At 40.9% G+C, this 13,994-nt stretch overlaps 2 protein-coding genes across 4 annotated transcripts in view; both read right to left on the bottom strand.

Annotated features, from left to right (window-relative positions):
* Positions 1-3,805, bottom strand: part of HAS1 (hyaluronan synthase 1) — a 40,805-nt gene extending 37,000 nt beyond the window's left edge. Inside the window, exon 1 of the mRNA XM_037025739.2 lies at positions 3,685-3,805. The gene's annotated coding sequence lies outside the window, so the exon portion shown is untranslated. The remainder of the gene's footprint in view (positions 1-3,684) is intronic.
* LOC108385579 (uncharacterized) lies at positions 3,724-13,994 on the bottom strand. Of its 3 annotated transcripts, XM_037025737.2 has the most exons (6): positions 13,856-13,994; positions 12,402-12,525; positions 12,042-12,125; positions 9,694-11,474; positions 5,656-5,701; positions 3,724-3,811 (listed from the first exon to the last, which is right to left on the bottom strand). In XM_037025737.2, exons 1-5 carry the CDS (start codon positions 13,868-13,870, stop codon positions 5,693-5,695), a joined length of 2,013 nt encoding a protein of 670 aa, XP_036881632.2. In that variant the 5' UTR covers positions 13,871-13,994; the 3' UTR covers positions 3,724-3,811; positions 5,656-5,692. The 3 variants fall into 3 exon arrangements, with proteins under 3 accessions (XP_036881632.2, XP_017498560.3, XP_017498558.3); XM_017643069.3 differs by lacking the exons at positions 3,724-3,811; positions 5,656-5,701 and having other exon boundaries at positions 8,305-11,474; XM_017643071.3 differs by lacking the exons at positions 3,724-3,811; positions 5,656-5,701; positions 12,042-12,125 and having other exon boundaries at positions 8,304-11,474.

Genomic DNA, 13,994 nt, shown 5'->3' with positions numbered 1-13,994 from the left:
CTCTGATCAGGTTGCTGGGGACAAAAGTAACATGCGGTTTGACACCCAAATGTCTAGTATAATCAATCCAAAGGCCCTGGGAATACAATGTCTAAGGCTGAGATGCTCTCAGTATTCACAAATATATCCTAAGCATACCTGTGTATTGCTCACTCTCCTTATGAAGTTAAATTAAAATTTGACTCTTTGGAATTAGGCTTGGGGTTGATTAATGATTGTGCATTGAGTCCCCTATACAGAATTTTATTGTTGTTAACAACCATTTGATCAATAAATATGAGAGATGCCCTCTCAAAGAAAAAAAAAATTTTGACTCTTTGCCTATACATTAAAATCTGCAACTTCAAAAGTGTGGTCTATTGGGAAACACATAGTAAATGGAAGAAACTGACTTTTGAGAACAGTGCAAGAAAATAAACTTAAAGGCAAATCTCATACACAAACACTGATAATACTGCATGAAAATAATAAATTAAATCCAGCACTGTAGAAAAAAGCTAATTTAGGATTTCTCCCAGGAGTATAAAGTTGATTTAAAATCTTAAAGTGAATAAACTCATGACAACAATAAAAGAAATCAAATCCTGAAAAACATTTGATAAAATTCAACTCAAATAACACCAACAAAATCTTGGCAAAGCAGAAATAGAATGGAACTTTCTTAATCCACAGAACAGTATCTATCAAAAAACCTACATCAAACCTCATATTTAAGGTTAAAACACTGAAAATGTTCCCTAACTGAGATCAGGGAGACAGGTGGCAATGTTTCCATTCTACATTCTATTGATTGTCCTCGCCAAGAAAAAGCAAGAAGGAAAAAGTAAGGACACGAAAGGATGGAATACAACTGTCAAAATTTGCTTTTGTTACGATTGTTTATAAAGAAAAAAATCCCAAAGACTCTTCAGCTATATTAATAGTTTTGCAACATAGCTAGATATAAAAACAATATATAAAGACTAACGTATTTCTATATAGTAACAAGCAATTAAAAATAAAAAAATAAAATTCCTAAAAAAAATTGATAGTCTTTTTAAGAGTGCTAAAAATAAGCCACAGAATGTGAGAACATATTTGCAACATGTATGGCCAGTCAGGGCTCATACATAGAAAATATAAAGAAATCACATTTTTTTTAATGGGCAATTTTTTTAAAAAACTGGGGCAAAAGATTTGAAGAGACATGTCATAAAAAAGAAATTCAATGTCCAGGAAACGTAATACAAGGGGCTCAGTCCTATTGATAATCAGGGACATGTAAATTAAAACTACAATGAGATAGTACTAAGAATTCTGCTCATGGTACTAAAAGCAAAATATCTGACAATACCCAAGGTCGGCAAGGATTTAGAACTTCCATGTGCTGACAAGGATGCAAATTAGAAGAGCTCCTTTAGAGGAAACATGGCAATTTGTTGACTGTTACGACCTACAACACAACTCTTGAGTAACTATTCTAGAAAAATGTATACAGACTTGTGAACCCGGATATGTACACAAGAATGCTCACAGCAGCAGTTTATAACAGCCAAAAATGGGAAAAAATTCCACTGTCCATCCACCATAAAATGGAAATAAACTGTACCATACTCATAATGATGAATAAACTATATAACAATGAATCAGCTAAAGCTACATGTAACATAGATGAAGCTCACAAACAATGTTAAAGGGAAGAGGCAAGACACAAAACTACTGCATGTGACTGTATAAAAGAAAGAAAAAATAAGAAATAGAAACATTTAAAGGTGCAAAAAGCCCTACAGCAATATAAATATTAGAAAAGTAGCAACTACCATTTATCAAGTAGCTACTCTGTCACCACTGTTGTAAGTCCTCTTGATAGATTGGTTTCAGTTAAGATTTCACTCACAGTCTCTATGAACTGAGTTTATGCAAATGAGAAATTGGAACCTCAGAATCTATGTAACCTTCCCACTGTCCCAACTAGTGGTTTAATTGAATAACACCAAGATCTAACTCTAAAATCCATACTCTTTCCACCAAAATCATTTCAAGATTTTGTGACTGCTTTCCTAAAATATCTGGAAAAAATTCTGAAAACTACTTATAATAATGAAAATTCAGTAATGGGCTCAGATAGATATTGCTTTTTGTCACACCAAATTTAAAATAAAAGTCTAGATGGCAAAAGGAAACATATGCAATAGAAATAAAAATATAATTACTAAAAATAATACAAATATCCAGAATCTACTTAAGAAAACCAGAAAATTTTCTGAGCTGGAGAGACCAATTTGTATTAAATGTATATATTGTTCCATCCAAATTTATGTACAGTTGTGACACCAGTCTAAATTCCATAGTACATTTACTTAAAGGAATACTAAAAGTTGTTTTCTAACGTAAAAACATTTTTAAAAGAATTAACATGTGAATATATATATGAAAATTCAAGTAATAGATCAATTAATAACTTTTTCAAAAGCCTAAAATAAGAAACATACCCAAATTTTAACAATTATTGTCTCTAGGCAGCATATTTTGCAGAAACTGGCTTGCTTCTCACTACCTGAGTCATAATCAGACAGAAAGGAAATGAGACTCAAGTGAAACATATAAAAACCTCAAGGACAAAAAGGCAGAAGCCACACCTTTCACAACACATTTTATTGCAGATTGATTTAATATAATTATTTCAAAGTATTCTCATTTTTCATAGAGTAAGTGGAGAGAATAATTTGAGGTCAATAGAGAGTCGAAAACAAACTTGAGTAGGAGATAGGACATAATAGATCAAACTGTGTCAGCTGTGAGAATTAGCCCTCCAAAAGTCTGTTCCCATTATCCGAGGCAGGGGACTCAAATTACTGACCTTCAGTCCCCATCCCCTGCCCATCAAGACCTTCCCAACTCATGCCCAACCCCAAGGTACACAAACACAAACGAGCCTGTGCAACCACTCACGCCCACATTGCTCTCTCATCCTGAACCAAGTCACTCTAATCTTGGACAGACCGCACTTAAGTCGTCACCGGCCCACACAGCCACCACTGACCGTCAGGTTTCTGAAGCACTGACTTCCAAAATCCCCAGGGAGTCATCCCCATCCCACACTGACACCCTCTCCACCTCAGAACTGACCCACGCGCTTCATACCCCGACTCGCACTCAAGCCTCCTCTCCTGTAACGCAGACCCTCCAGCCCACCACCAACCCCGAGACGCCCCCAGGCTGCCCTCAGCAAGCACGGTCCGGCCAGCCTCCACCAGCGATTTTTTAAGCCTCGTACCTGTATCCAAGCAACTACAGACGCCCCAACGCGCCACCAGAGGTTTAAAAGGACGCCACACACCACTTCCGCTTCCGGCCCTCCACTTTGCTGACCCCTCACCCCCACCCCGCCCCCGCCTTGCTCATTCAGGAGCAGTTTGATTTAGAGGGTGCCATCCTTCTCAAAACTCATACTCGGAGAGTGACCCGGCCGCCCACGCTCAGCGGCTGCACCAGGGGAACGGCTGTCCTGAAGGACGTGCCTGACAAAGAGGAAACGGCTCTTCGTGCCACAATCCCGGGCGGCCCGGTGCCGTCCAAGCCGCTTCTTCCCACTGGCCTCCCAGGGCCTCGCACGCAGAGCCAGCAGGGGCGGTGCGCATGCTCAGTTGCACCGGGGCTCCGCCCCCGCCCACCCAAGACCGGAAACGCGAGCCATTCACTGACCTGAATCCGTTGCCGCGCTTCCTGCGAAGACGTAAAGGCCGCTTTCCAACGATGAGCTGTCTAGCCGGGGAAAGGAAAGTGGACAGGGGACGATTTCGGGAAGACTTGTGATGAAAGGCAGTGTGCTCTAAGGGAGACACAGTAGACACATGCATTAAGAGAAATAATTCTAGGTAACAAAACTAATAGAGACGGCAGGAGCTCTAAAAAGGGTTCATTGAGCCCTTAAGAGATGCAGCCATAAAAAGGAGTCCCAGGACAGGCAGTTTCTGCGTCACCAGCAGCAAGGCCAGTTAACAAATTACTGGACCGCCAGACTCAAGAAACAGGGAACATTTAGCAGGGGTCTGAAGGAAAGTAAGTTGTATTAAGTTTACATTGGCTACAGTTAAGGAAGGCAGGTGAACATGGAGTGGGGAACGTGGGGGGATAGTTCACAGAGAAGGCTCCTGGTTAGTTGTTGGGTGACGGAGGGACTGGTCACGTGTGAGAGGGATGCAGTGCTCCTGGGGACCTTCTGGATAATTGTTGACATGACTTCATCCGTCTCTGGTTGGCTACAGCCTGAAGTTATTGATTGCCTTCCCTTGTCTCCCCCATTCTCCAACCTGGGTCACTTAATTTTAGGACCTCAGAATTTTTTTTCCTTATCATAGGATACTTGGAAGTAGAGTTCGTGGAGGAGGAAAAGATAGAGGAAGCACTGGGGCCAGTAGGAGGGGGAAGTCAACAGCAAGGACAGGCTTTCTTGATATTCAGGAAGGTGGGCCAGGGCTGGAGCCAGGTTCAGACGCCATGGGCCCTGCACGTTTGCTGAGGCTGGGCCATGTATAGCAGTGACAGGGGCAGAGAGCAGGGTTAATATCAAGAGCATGGCTTCTCATCTCCTTAGGGTGGGAACTGTTGAGAACACTAACTCTGAAGTGGGGATGTGAGATACTGCATTTCTGCAAGCATTTGGTGAGCCCCGCAGATGAAACCAACCAGCCCTACTCCAAACTCCAGCCTGTTACACACCCTGGGACATCAAAGAACTAAAGTCACTTAACCAAAAGAAAACTATATGTCACTTGACCGCTTCCAACCTACGTGTGGGTTAGTGATGTCACACGAAGTACTTAAGTTCCTCTACACACCGCAGAAGAGGATTTTGTGATGTGATCCCCAGTGACAAAGTGGAGTCCCAGGCTCAAACAGGATTAGTATATTAAGGTGACCTGCCTCTTGTCAGCAGCAAAATCTCTTCGTGTACACTTTTATAGTTGTTATCACTTGGAAATTCCAAGTGTTTTAATTTCTATTAAACTATTTGATTTCTCAGGAGTGGTAGTAATATGGTTGTGTAGGGGATGTATGATAATATATTTATAAGTAAAATGTCATCTTTAATTTCAAATGATCCTGAAAAGATAAGTAGGTAAATAGAAAATAGGTAGATATCAAAATGGTGACAATTGCTGAATCTATTTTGTAGGTACACAGGGCATTGTTACGTAGATTTTCAATCTTTTTACACTTAAAATTATTAGAATGCAAAGTTGGAAAAATGATTTTAAGTATTTCTTCTTTGATCCATGACATTTAGAATTTATTTCAGAATTTCCAAAATTATAGGGATTTCTAGCTAGTTTTTGGCATTGACTTCTAAGTTCATGTGAGCATACGAGACATTACAGTACATTATTTAGTCCCTTGAAATTTGCTGAGATTTGTTTCATATCCCAGAACATGGTATAAGTACATCCTTGTAAACCACCACATTTGCTGGGTTGTTGATACCACAGCATAACTGAGCCTGTACTGATTGATGCAGGAATTGGTACCTAGAAGTGAGGTGCCACCTTAACAGAAATATAAAATGTATGTGCTGGCTTTGAAGCCAGGAAGAAAGAGGTGAATGAACTGGTACTAGAAGCTGAAAAGATAGAGACCATCCCACCCATGGCAGAATGTTTTGTCAAAAATTCTTACCTTCAACAATTTGGGTGGCAAATGATTCTAAATCATCTTATGGGCTCTAAGTGGAGAAATGGAAAACAATATTAGTTGTTTGGCTAGATTGCTATTTTCTAGAGTCAAAAAGGGATTTCTATAAAAAGATGACTTCAGAAAAGAATTAGAAAGTTAAGAGGAAAGAATGCAAAGAACTATCAGGAATTCCAGTATTTTCAGGGTAAGCATCAGGTCACATCTATATCTGGTAAGATGTAAAACTAAGAAAATCTTTGAGTGCAACAAAATCCAATTAAAACTTTGGCCATTCAGATTAAGATCCCTCATGAACATAGATGTAAAATTCATGAACAAATTATTAGCCATCAAATCCATCAACATACGAACACCAACTTCATGATCAAGTACCCAGGAAGGCAAGGATGGTTTATCACTTGAAAATATGACATCTGGTGTGAGTCATGCTTGAGCAAGCCCACTACAGTTTATTATTCCCACTGATTACAACTGAAAACATTTCAAGCACCAAAAAACCGACTACCTGAAGGCCCTTTTAAAGAAAAAAATTTGCAAGGAGACTGGAGAAGAAAGAGTGGAGTTGAGAAACAAAAGATGTATAAGTGGATTTCCTCACTTTTTTCCCTTACCTCCCATGACCATGTCAATTTGGGGAACCGTGCAGCTGGAGTACAGAGCAAAGATTGAGAAAAACCATTCATAACGGTCAGAAGGCATAGAAAAGTGAACCCTGTGAGCCAGAAGGTGGGGGTCGGTGGAATCCATTTTCTTTTTCTTCTTTTAGCTCAGTCCTGCCTTGAGGGCTGGCTCCAGTCTCAAAACTGTACTGCCGCAGTGGTGGCAATGCCTGGAGATTTAAAACCCTGAGGGAAAAGCTATCCCTATGGAGAGAAAAACTTGGAAAAGCATTCCCTTTTTTGCAAAGAGCACAGAGGAAATCCCACCATCTTAAAATCTTTTGTCTCACTGCTTTGCGCTGGGAAATCATATCAGTAATTTGAAGAGAGGTGAGCCTAGTGCAAAACTGCCTGACATCACGGGAGACTAAAACAGGGAGAGAACTCCACCTTTCCAGCCAGAGTGCTAGGAAGTACTAGTGAAGGGGGTCTCAGGGAACCAGAGACTGGAAAGAATAATGCTGACCAAGGGGAATCCCCTAATTCTGTGTATGAAGAGATATAAATCCCAGACTCCATGTTCAACCCTGTGGCGCAAGAAGCATAGTAAAGTGAAACAAACTTTACTGTGATGTAAACCAGTCCCTAATGTGGGGGCCCGGCCTATGGCCGAGGCTGAGCCCCACTCTAGCTGGACAACGCCCTAAAGATGGCGCCTGCTTCCTGCTCACCACCCTTTCCCCTCTTCCCTGTTGGGGATTGGCCCAGCAGACTTCCGTACCCGTGCACAGCTCGTGCTGCCCGCTTAGAGTGGCGCGTGACACCTATCCGCTTAAAGGTCACGCATGATACTGTCCCGGATTGGTTGGGTGACTGAATATAAGGGAGCCCGCCCGCCGGGAGGGAGAGGAGCTTCCGGACAACTGCTGTAACCGCCGTGAGAGATTGGACAATAAAGCCTAGAGAAGAATCAAGACCTTGGGCGTGTTGCTTCGGTCCCTGAAGGGTCGCGACACCTAAGGCCTAGAACACTCAGTGGCTCAAATGAGAGGCACACCTAAAATCCATTCAAGGACTCTGAAAAGCACGCTGACATTGAATCCACTACTCACAGAAGGATGTGTGGGCTAAATATAACCAGGCTGCACTGTAAAGCAGAAAGAGCTAACACCCCCCAGGGACCCTAACGGGCAGACTCTCCCACTGTAATAGAAGTATCCAGGGTCCACCGCAAAATCACTCATCATACAACGTGTATGTACTTCAGTGCATCTCCAAAGAACCAGGAAAACGTGACCGATTTTAAGGGGGAAAAGATGATCATCAGATGAAATACCTGTTGGCCTCAGAGTCAAGGAAAAGGCTTTTCAAAAGGCAGTTATGATAACGTTACCTCATGAGGTACATATGAACCCTCTTGCAATAAGTGGAAAGACAGAGCTCACGTTCCATGTGGACAAATAAAAGCTATATAACAGAACCAAATGGAAATTTTAGAACTGAAAAAAAATTCTGGACAAAAAAGGATTAAAGTGAGGATGCCAGAGGAAAGAGTCAGGGAAGCTGAGGATAGAGCAACAGAAATTTATCTTACCCTGATCATAATTATTGAAAAAGATTGAAGACTGAAACGTTTATGGACTTAGACGCGGCTCCAAACTGGAAGGGGCAGGGAGGGATTCCTCAGCAGGTTTCAGAGAGCGTGGCCCTGAAGACACCCTGATTTTTGGACTTTAGCCTCCAGACTGGAGACAATAGTAAATTTCTGTTGTTTTTAACCACTCGATTTATACTTTGCTATGGTGGCCCTAGGAAACTAATAAACTAGGTTTTAGGAGAGAAGCGCACGAGGCCATAGCTCCAGGCCACATTCCCCAGTCGGACCATTCCACCGCCAAAGATGGTATTTTAATCGTCATTTCTTTGAAAATAACAGCTGCTTCCAGTTTTTCAGAACTCAGGGACAGAAGAGTTGTGATTACTCATCACTCTTAAATGCCAATATCATTAATGTGTTTTTTTTTCTAAGTGACAAGCAGAAGACAATTTGTTTTAAAAAATTTATTATTCTAGAAGGCTGAAGAGAGCTACCAGATCCATTTAAATATACCAGTAAACAGTAAAAGAGGGGGGGAAAAGCACAAACTGTGTTATATTACAGTCTTGTTTAATCTTAAGCCCAAATACTTGCCTTGCAATTTATAGGATATACAAAAATGTACAATGTTGGCATTTTTTGGTGCATACTACACATAAAACCTGGAACAAGAATTTCACAGTAAACAACTTTCTTTCACAATCTTGTGAAATTTGAAAATTATACATGTTTTACAAAAGTACAGAGACAAAGCACACACATATATATATGGGACTTTTCTTCACTTATATTGTAACTGTACAACATATTCAAACATGAATGAAGTGTTATTTGGCATGCTAAAGTTATCTGCTCTTCATAACTGCTGTGTTCTATTTTCTATAAATAACATGGCAATGTGACAGAATCCTATTTTTTACTATAAAATTCTTTATATATAAGCCATCTTTCCCGCACTATGGTCATTACACTAGTCACTCTCTTTAATAAACATTATCTGATGCAAAAGTGCAAGAAGTTTGGACTTCATGCCACAGGCACCCCTTATCACAAGTCTTCATTTCTTCTGTATTCTTTGGCATGAAAATCCATGTTTGGAAGGTACTCCAGCATTCACAACATTAGTGAGGTTTTTCCTCAACAAAAATGAACTATATTATGAAGACCTATAAAAAATATTTGCTGGACTCAAAAAGTTTCATTTCTGTGTGATGTATCATGGAATTTCACTTCTCAAAAAAGGTTCTGACTTTTCAACGCATTCACATCGCCTTTCTCTAATGACCCAGCAGACTACACTTATTGTGGATAATTTTCCATTATTCTCTGCATTTAAAAGATTTCTCTCCTGATGATTGGTGCAGGCACATGGTGTGGAGGGGTCACAGGGAAGACAGTGTAGCACAGAGAAGATAAGTAGGGACTCTGTGGCATCTTACTACACTGATGGACAGGGACTGCAATGGGGTATGATTTAGGGGGACTTGATAATAAGGGTGAATGTAATAACCACATTGTTTTTCTTGTGAAACCTTCATAAGGGTGTATATCAATGATACCTTAATTAAAAAAAAAAAAAAGATTTCTCTCCTGGGTAAGTTTCCTGGAACTTACAAAGGTCAAAATTAATGAAATACCTGAATTTTCACTGCGTCCATAAGGTAACTCCTCTGTGAATTCTCACCTCCCTAAAGCCGTTCCAGCACTGTGTTCCTGAGATTTCTTTCCTGTATGAATTTCCTCATGGGAACTGAGAAGGAATTTGACAGAGAAAGTTTTCCCACACTCGCTGCACTGATATGGTCTCTGGCCTGCATGACTTACCTGATGGACACTGAGGTCTGATTTCTCAAGAAAAGCTTCCCCACACTGAGTGCACTGATACGGTTTCTCTCCTGTGTGACGTCTCTGATGTCGAATGAGCTGTGACTTCTGGTTGAAGATTTGACCACATGGAATGCACCCATAGGGTTTCTCTCCAGTATGGCATCGTTGATGGATAGTAAGATGGCTTTTTTGGCGGAAAGCTTTGCCACATTCACTGCATCCATGGGGTTTCTCTCCTGTATGAATCATCTGATGTCTACTGAGCATTGCCATACTGCTAAAGGCCTTCTGGCATTCCAGACACACAAAGGGCTTCTCTCCTGTATGCGTTCTCTGATGGACAATGAGCATTGCCTTTCGTATGAAAGTTTTCCCACATTCACTGCATTCATAGGGTTTCTCTCCTGTATGGGTTCTCTGATGAACAATGAGATGTGACTTATCAATAAAAGCTTTTCCACAGACACTGCATTTGTAGGGTTTCTCTCCTGTATGAATTCTCTGATGTGTTATGAGGGATGACTTTTTATTAAAGGCCTTCTGACATTCCTTGCATGCATAAGGTTTCTCTCCTGTATGAGTTCTTTGATGAACGATAAGCTGTGACTTATCTATAAAAGCTTTTCCACAGTCACTGCATTCATAGGGCTTCTCTCCTGTATGAATTCTTTGATGCGTTATGAAGTGTGACTTCTTACTAAAAGCTTTCCCACATTCCTTGCATTCGTAAGGTTTTATTCTTGTATGATTTCTCTGATGTACAATGAGCTGTGATGTGTGTACAAATGCTTTTCCACATTCACTGCATTCATAAGGTTTCTCTCCTGTATGAATCCTCTGGTGTGTTATGAGGTGTGAGTTTTTACTGAAGCCTTTCCCACATTCCCTGCATTCATAGGATTTTCCTCCTGTATGGAATTGCTGGTGAACAACAAGCTGAGACTTACTACAGAAAGCCTTTTCACATTCTCTGCATCCATAGGGTTTATGTCCTGTATGAATTCTTTGGTGGATAATCAGGTTTGACTTCTGCATAAAACCTTTCCCACAATCACTACACTCAAAAGGTTTCTCTCCTGTGTGTGTTCTGTAATGCAATCTGAGCTTTGTCTTTTCCCTATAAGCTTTTCCACATTCTTTGCATTCATAGGGTTTCTCTCCTGTATGAGTCCTATGGTGTAACATGAGATGATACTTTGTTCTGAAAGATTTCTGGCACTCAGTACATCCGTAGGGTTTCTCTCCCGTGTGAGTTCTCCAGTGCAGAGTGAGATGACATTTTGTACTGAAAGCTTTCTGACATTCACTGCATCTGTATGGCTTCTCTCCTGTGTGAGTTCTCTGGTGTATTGTGAGCTTTGATTTATATCTGAAGGATTTTGGACATTCACTGCATTCATAAGGTTTCCCTTCTGTGTGAAGTCTGCGATGTCTTTTAAGACTTGTCACCACACTGAAAGCCTTCACACACAAATTGTGTTCATAGTACTGGGATTGAGTGTGGGAGGTTTTCTGTAGTAAATGGAGAAATGATTTCCCGTGGCCATTTAACTCATCCAAGTTCATTTCTGCATAGTTTTTACTTTGAAAATTTGAATCTGAATTTTGTTTCAAACTTAGTCCTCTTGAAAAATATTTAAGAGGTCTTTCTATAAATGGAACAAAGTTTTGGCTCAGAGAAAATATTCTTCCCAATGCATTATTTTCACGATCTTTCTTTACAGGTTCATCCTTCTCGATTTCTTCCTGATTCCAATCATAAACTTGCCACATTAATTCTAGAAAAAAAAAATCAATGAAGCCTACCATTATCATGAAATGGAGAAGGATGCAATCTGAAGTCAACAGCCAAAGAAAATGGAGTGATACAGCAGGTGTGCAACATATGTCTGAAGGAGGTATCTAATAAAAGAAAGATAATAAATAATGAACTGAAGGACATAGTTGTCATCGAACTTTGGAACAAATGTGTGAATATTTGAAAGCGTAACAGAAGAGGTCTGTGAATATGGATGAGAGGTGGGGAAGGCTGGCTGTGTCCACCAAGCTGTAGAAGAACTGTGTAGAAGCTAACGACCAAATGCAGTAGGCAACCATCTGACCCAGCTTACAGAAGACAAAGTATGTTTCCTAGGTGGCTAGAAAAGACAGTCGTGCATGGAAGGGTGGAAAGAGAAGGAGGCATCATGCATACTGAAGACTTCATTCACCCACTCTAAAGTGAGTAGCCTTGCAATGCTCAGAGCATGAGAAAAATTATTAGGGCAACTTAGCAAGGGTCCCAGCCTACGATGATCAACTGTTACTCTGCTTTCACTAACTCCCACCGCACTGGTTTCACTCACCAGGACTTGGGGATTTTCTCTCCACTATTCCTTGTTCTCCTTTCCCCAACTGGGCCACTGCTTCTGGCTTGGTCGCCTGATAACCTGCCATGGAGTAATCACAGAGAACCTGAGCAGTATTAGGGAGTGTGAGGAAAAGTTCTGTCTCAGACACTGGGTAGTTTAAAACCAGGCAGAACAAAAACTTGTCATTTGGAAAATGAAAGTATAGTCACTGATCATAAAGAAAAGAAGTTCGATCACCTAAATGAGTCCAAGCCCAAAATCACTGTGGCTATCAGGATACCCACAAACTGGAGCAATGAAAACAGAAATGCAGTGATGGGCTTATGCTAGGGTGCTTAGGAAAGCTGTCCTTACCCAGTGATACTAGGTTGCGATAATTTTCTAACATCACATCCCAGTAGAGGTTCTTCTGAACAGTGTCTAGCAGCTTCCACTCTTCCCAGCTGAAATCCACAACCACATCATTGAATGACAAGCCCTGTAATGGCATAATCATTTTTAATCTGGAGGTAATATAATGGAATAAAATTTAACTGACCTATAGGACATTATTCTCATTATTTTACCCAGGCAAGTTTATAAATAACTATTTCCCAGTATCTAGTTTTGGTTTGCACTTTGTGGCTAAATTCATTAAACCACCCTTTGTGCATTCTTCATTCATTCACTCATCCCATGTCAAATGTCATTAAAACTTTCAACTACCAGAAAGCCATCTGCAACCCACCTTAAGAGCATTTAATGTCACCTACGACGCATGTTGCCATACAAAAGGACATAAAGCATGGTCGTGCCTTCAAAACAGCTCTGATCTTGCAGAAAGGCAAATACACTCCTTTACAGAGGGTTTAAGTATGTCAAGACATTATGAAGACTTACAAGAGTAGTAGTCACAAGTTAAAACATGGGCACAGTTAGGTAGGGAAATAATAGTTCTGAAGGAGGTCAAGCTGGAGCCGCTCCCAGCATGATTAGTCCTGGGTCCATAGGAAGAGGCTGAAGAGCTGGGGGCTGTCAGAGAATAGATGCGCCCAGGGAACAGGTAAGAGGCCACTGCACAAGTGTACACATTTCCTGCTGACACTTGGTAGCCACTGCAGTGCTTTTCATATACATAAGTATGTTACGCTCCGAATTGCCTTTGACAAAGTGTGCTTCCTATTAAATTCCCATACTCAGAAAAGCCGACACACAGCTCTCACTACGTGCTGTGTATCACTCTAAACATTTTACATATTTTAACACAATGACCTGCACAATAACCCTTATGTAAGCACTATGCTTATCTTCTTTTCATAGACAAGAAGAGATTTCTTTTAAAGTTTCCGATCTGTACCTTTTTCATCTCCCCCATTTCCTTATTTCCTTAAGGGTATGGCCATTCACCGGGTCCACACTCCAGAAGAAAGACTGGAAGAAGAAGACCTATCAAAGCCATTTCTTCACACCTAATGCCCAGGAAATATTTACTGACCTCAAGGAATTCCTTCTTATACACAAGAGTAAATCTTCAAACATGTTTTTACCCTTTTGTGACGGTTTCCAGTACTACCACAGAAAGGTCAGAACTCGGCTCTGAATCCTGCTGCTTACGTCACAAGGTCTAATTGTTAGCACCTTGCAACACTGACACGCAGGCAGCTCTTGCTTCCCTGACTGGCTACTGGGGGCCATTCATTCTGGCTCCCAGTCCAAGGACATCCCTCCCAGCCACACTGTATCTGTATACATTGTTCTCTTTATTATACACATTGTTTATAAACTTCTAGAAATCTACTAGAAAACCAATTGGAAAATCATAGACTTACCTGGGACTTGGTCATTTTCCGCAGCTTTCAGGAAATGCTCAGCACTTTTAATACATGTCCTGAAATTCCAATAAGGGTGTCTCGCCAAGGGCATCCTCAGCAAGGATGAATTTCTGGACCTGAGACCTACTTTTCTTCC

Source organism: Manis javanica, chromosome 17 (genome assembly GCF_040802235.1).
Source record: "Manis javanica isolate MJ-LG chromosome 17, MJ_LKY, whole genome shotgun sequence".
NCBI lineage: Eukaryota > Metazoa > Chordata > Mammalia > Pholidota > Manidae > Manis > Manis javanica.
Note: the sequence above shows the minus strand (reverse complement) of the source record. Positions and strands in the feature narration are given on the sequence as shown.

Bases quoted from the DNA above. Each gene is read 5' to 3' on its own strand.
- LOC108385579 (XM_017643069.3), bottom strand. The intron at 12,126-12,401 runs GTAAGGACAGCT...ACTCCATGGCAG, and splicing joins TCGCAACCTAGTATCACTGG to GTTATCAGGCGACCAAGCCA. The intron at 11,475-12,041 runs GTGAGTGAAACC...TTTTTTTTCTAG, and splicing joins GAGAAAATCCCCAAGTCCTG to AATTAATGTGGCAAGTTTAT.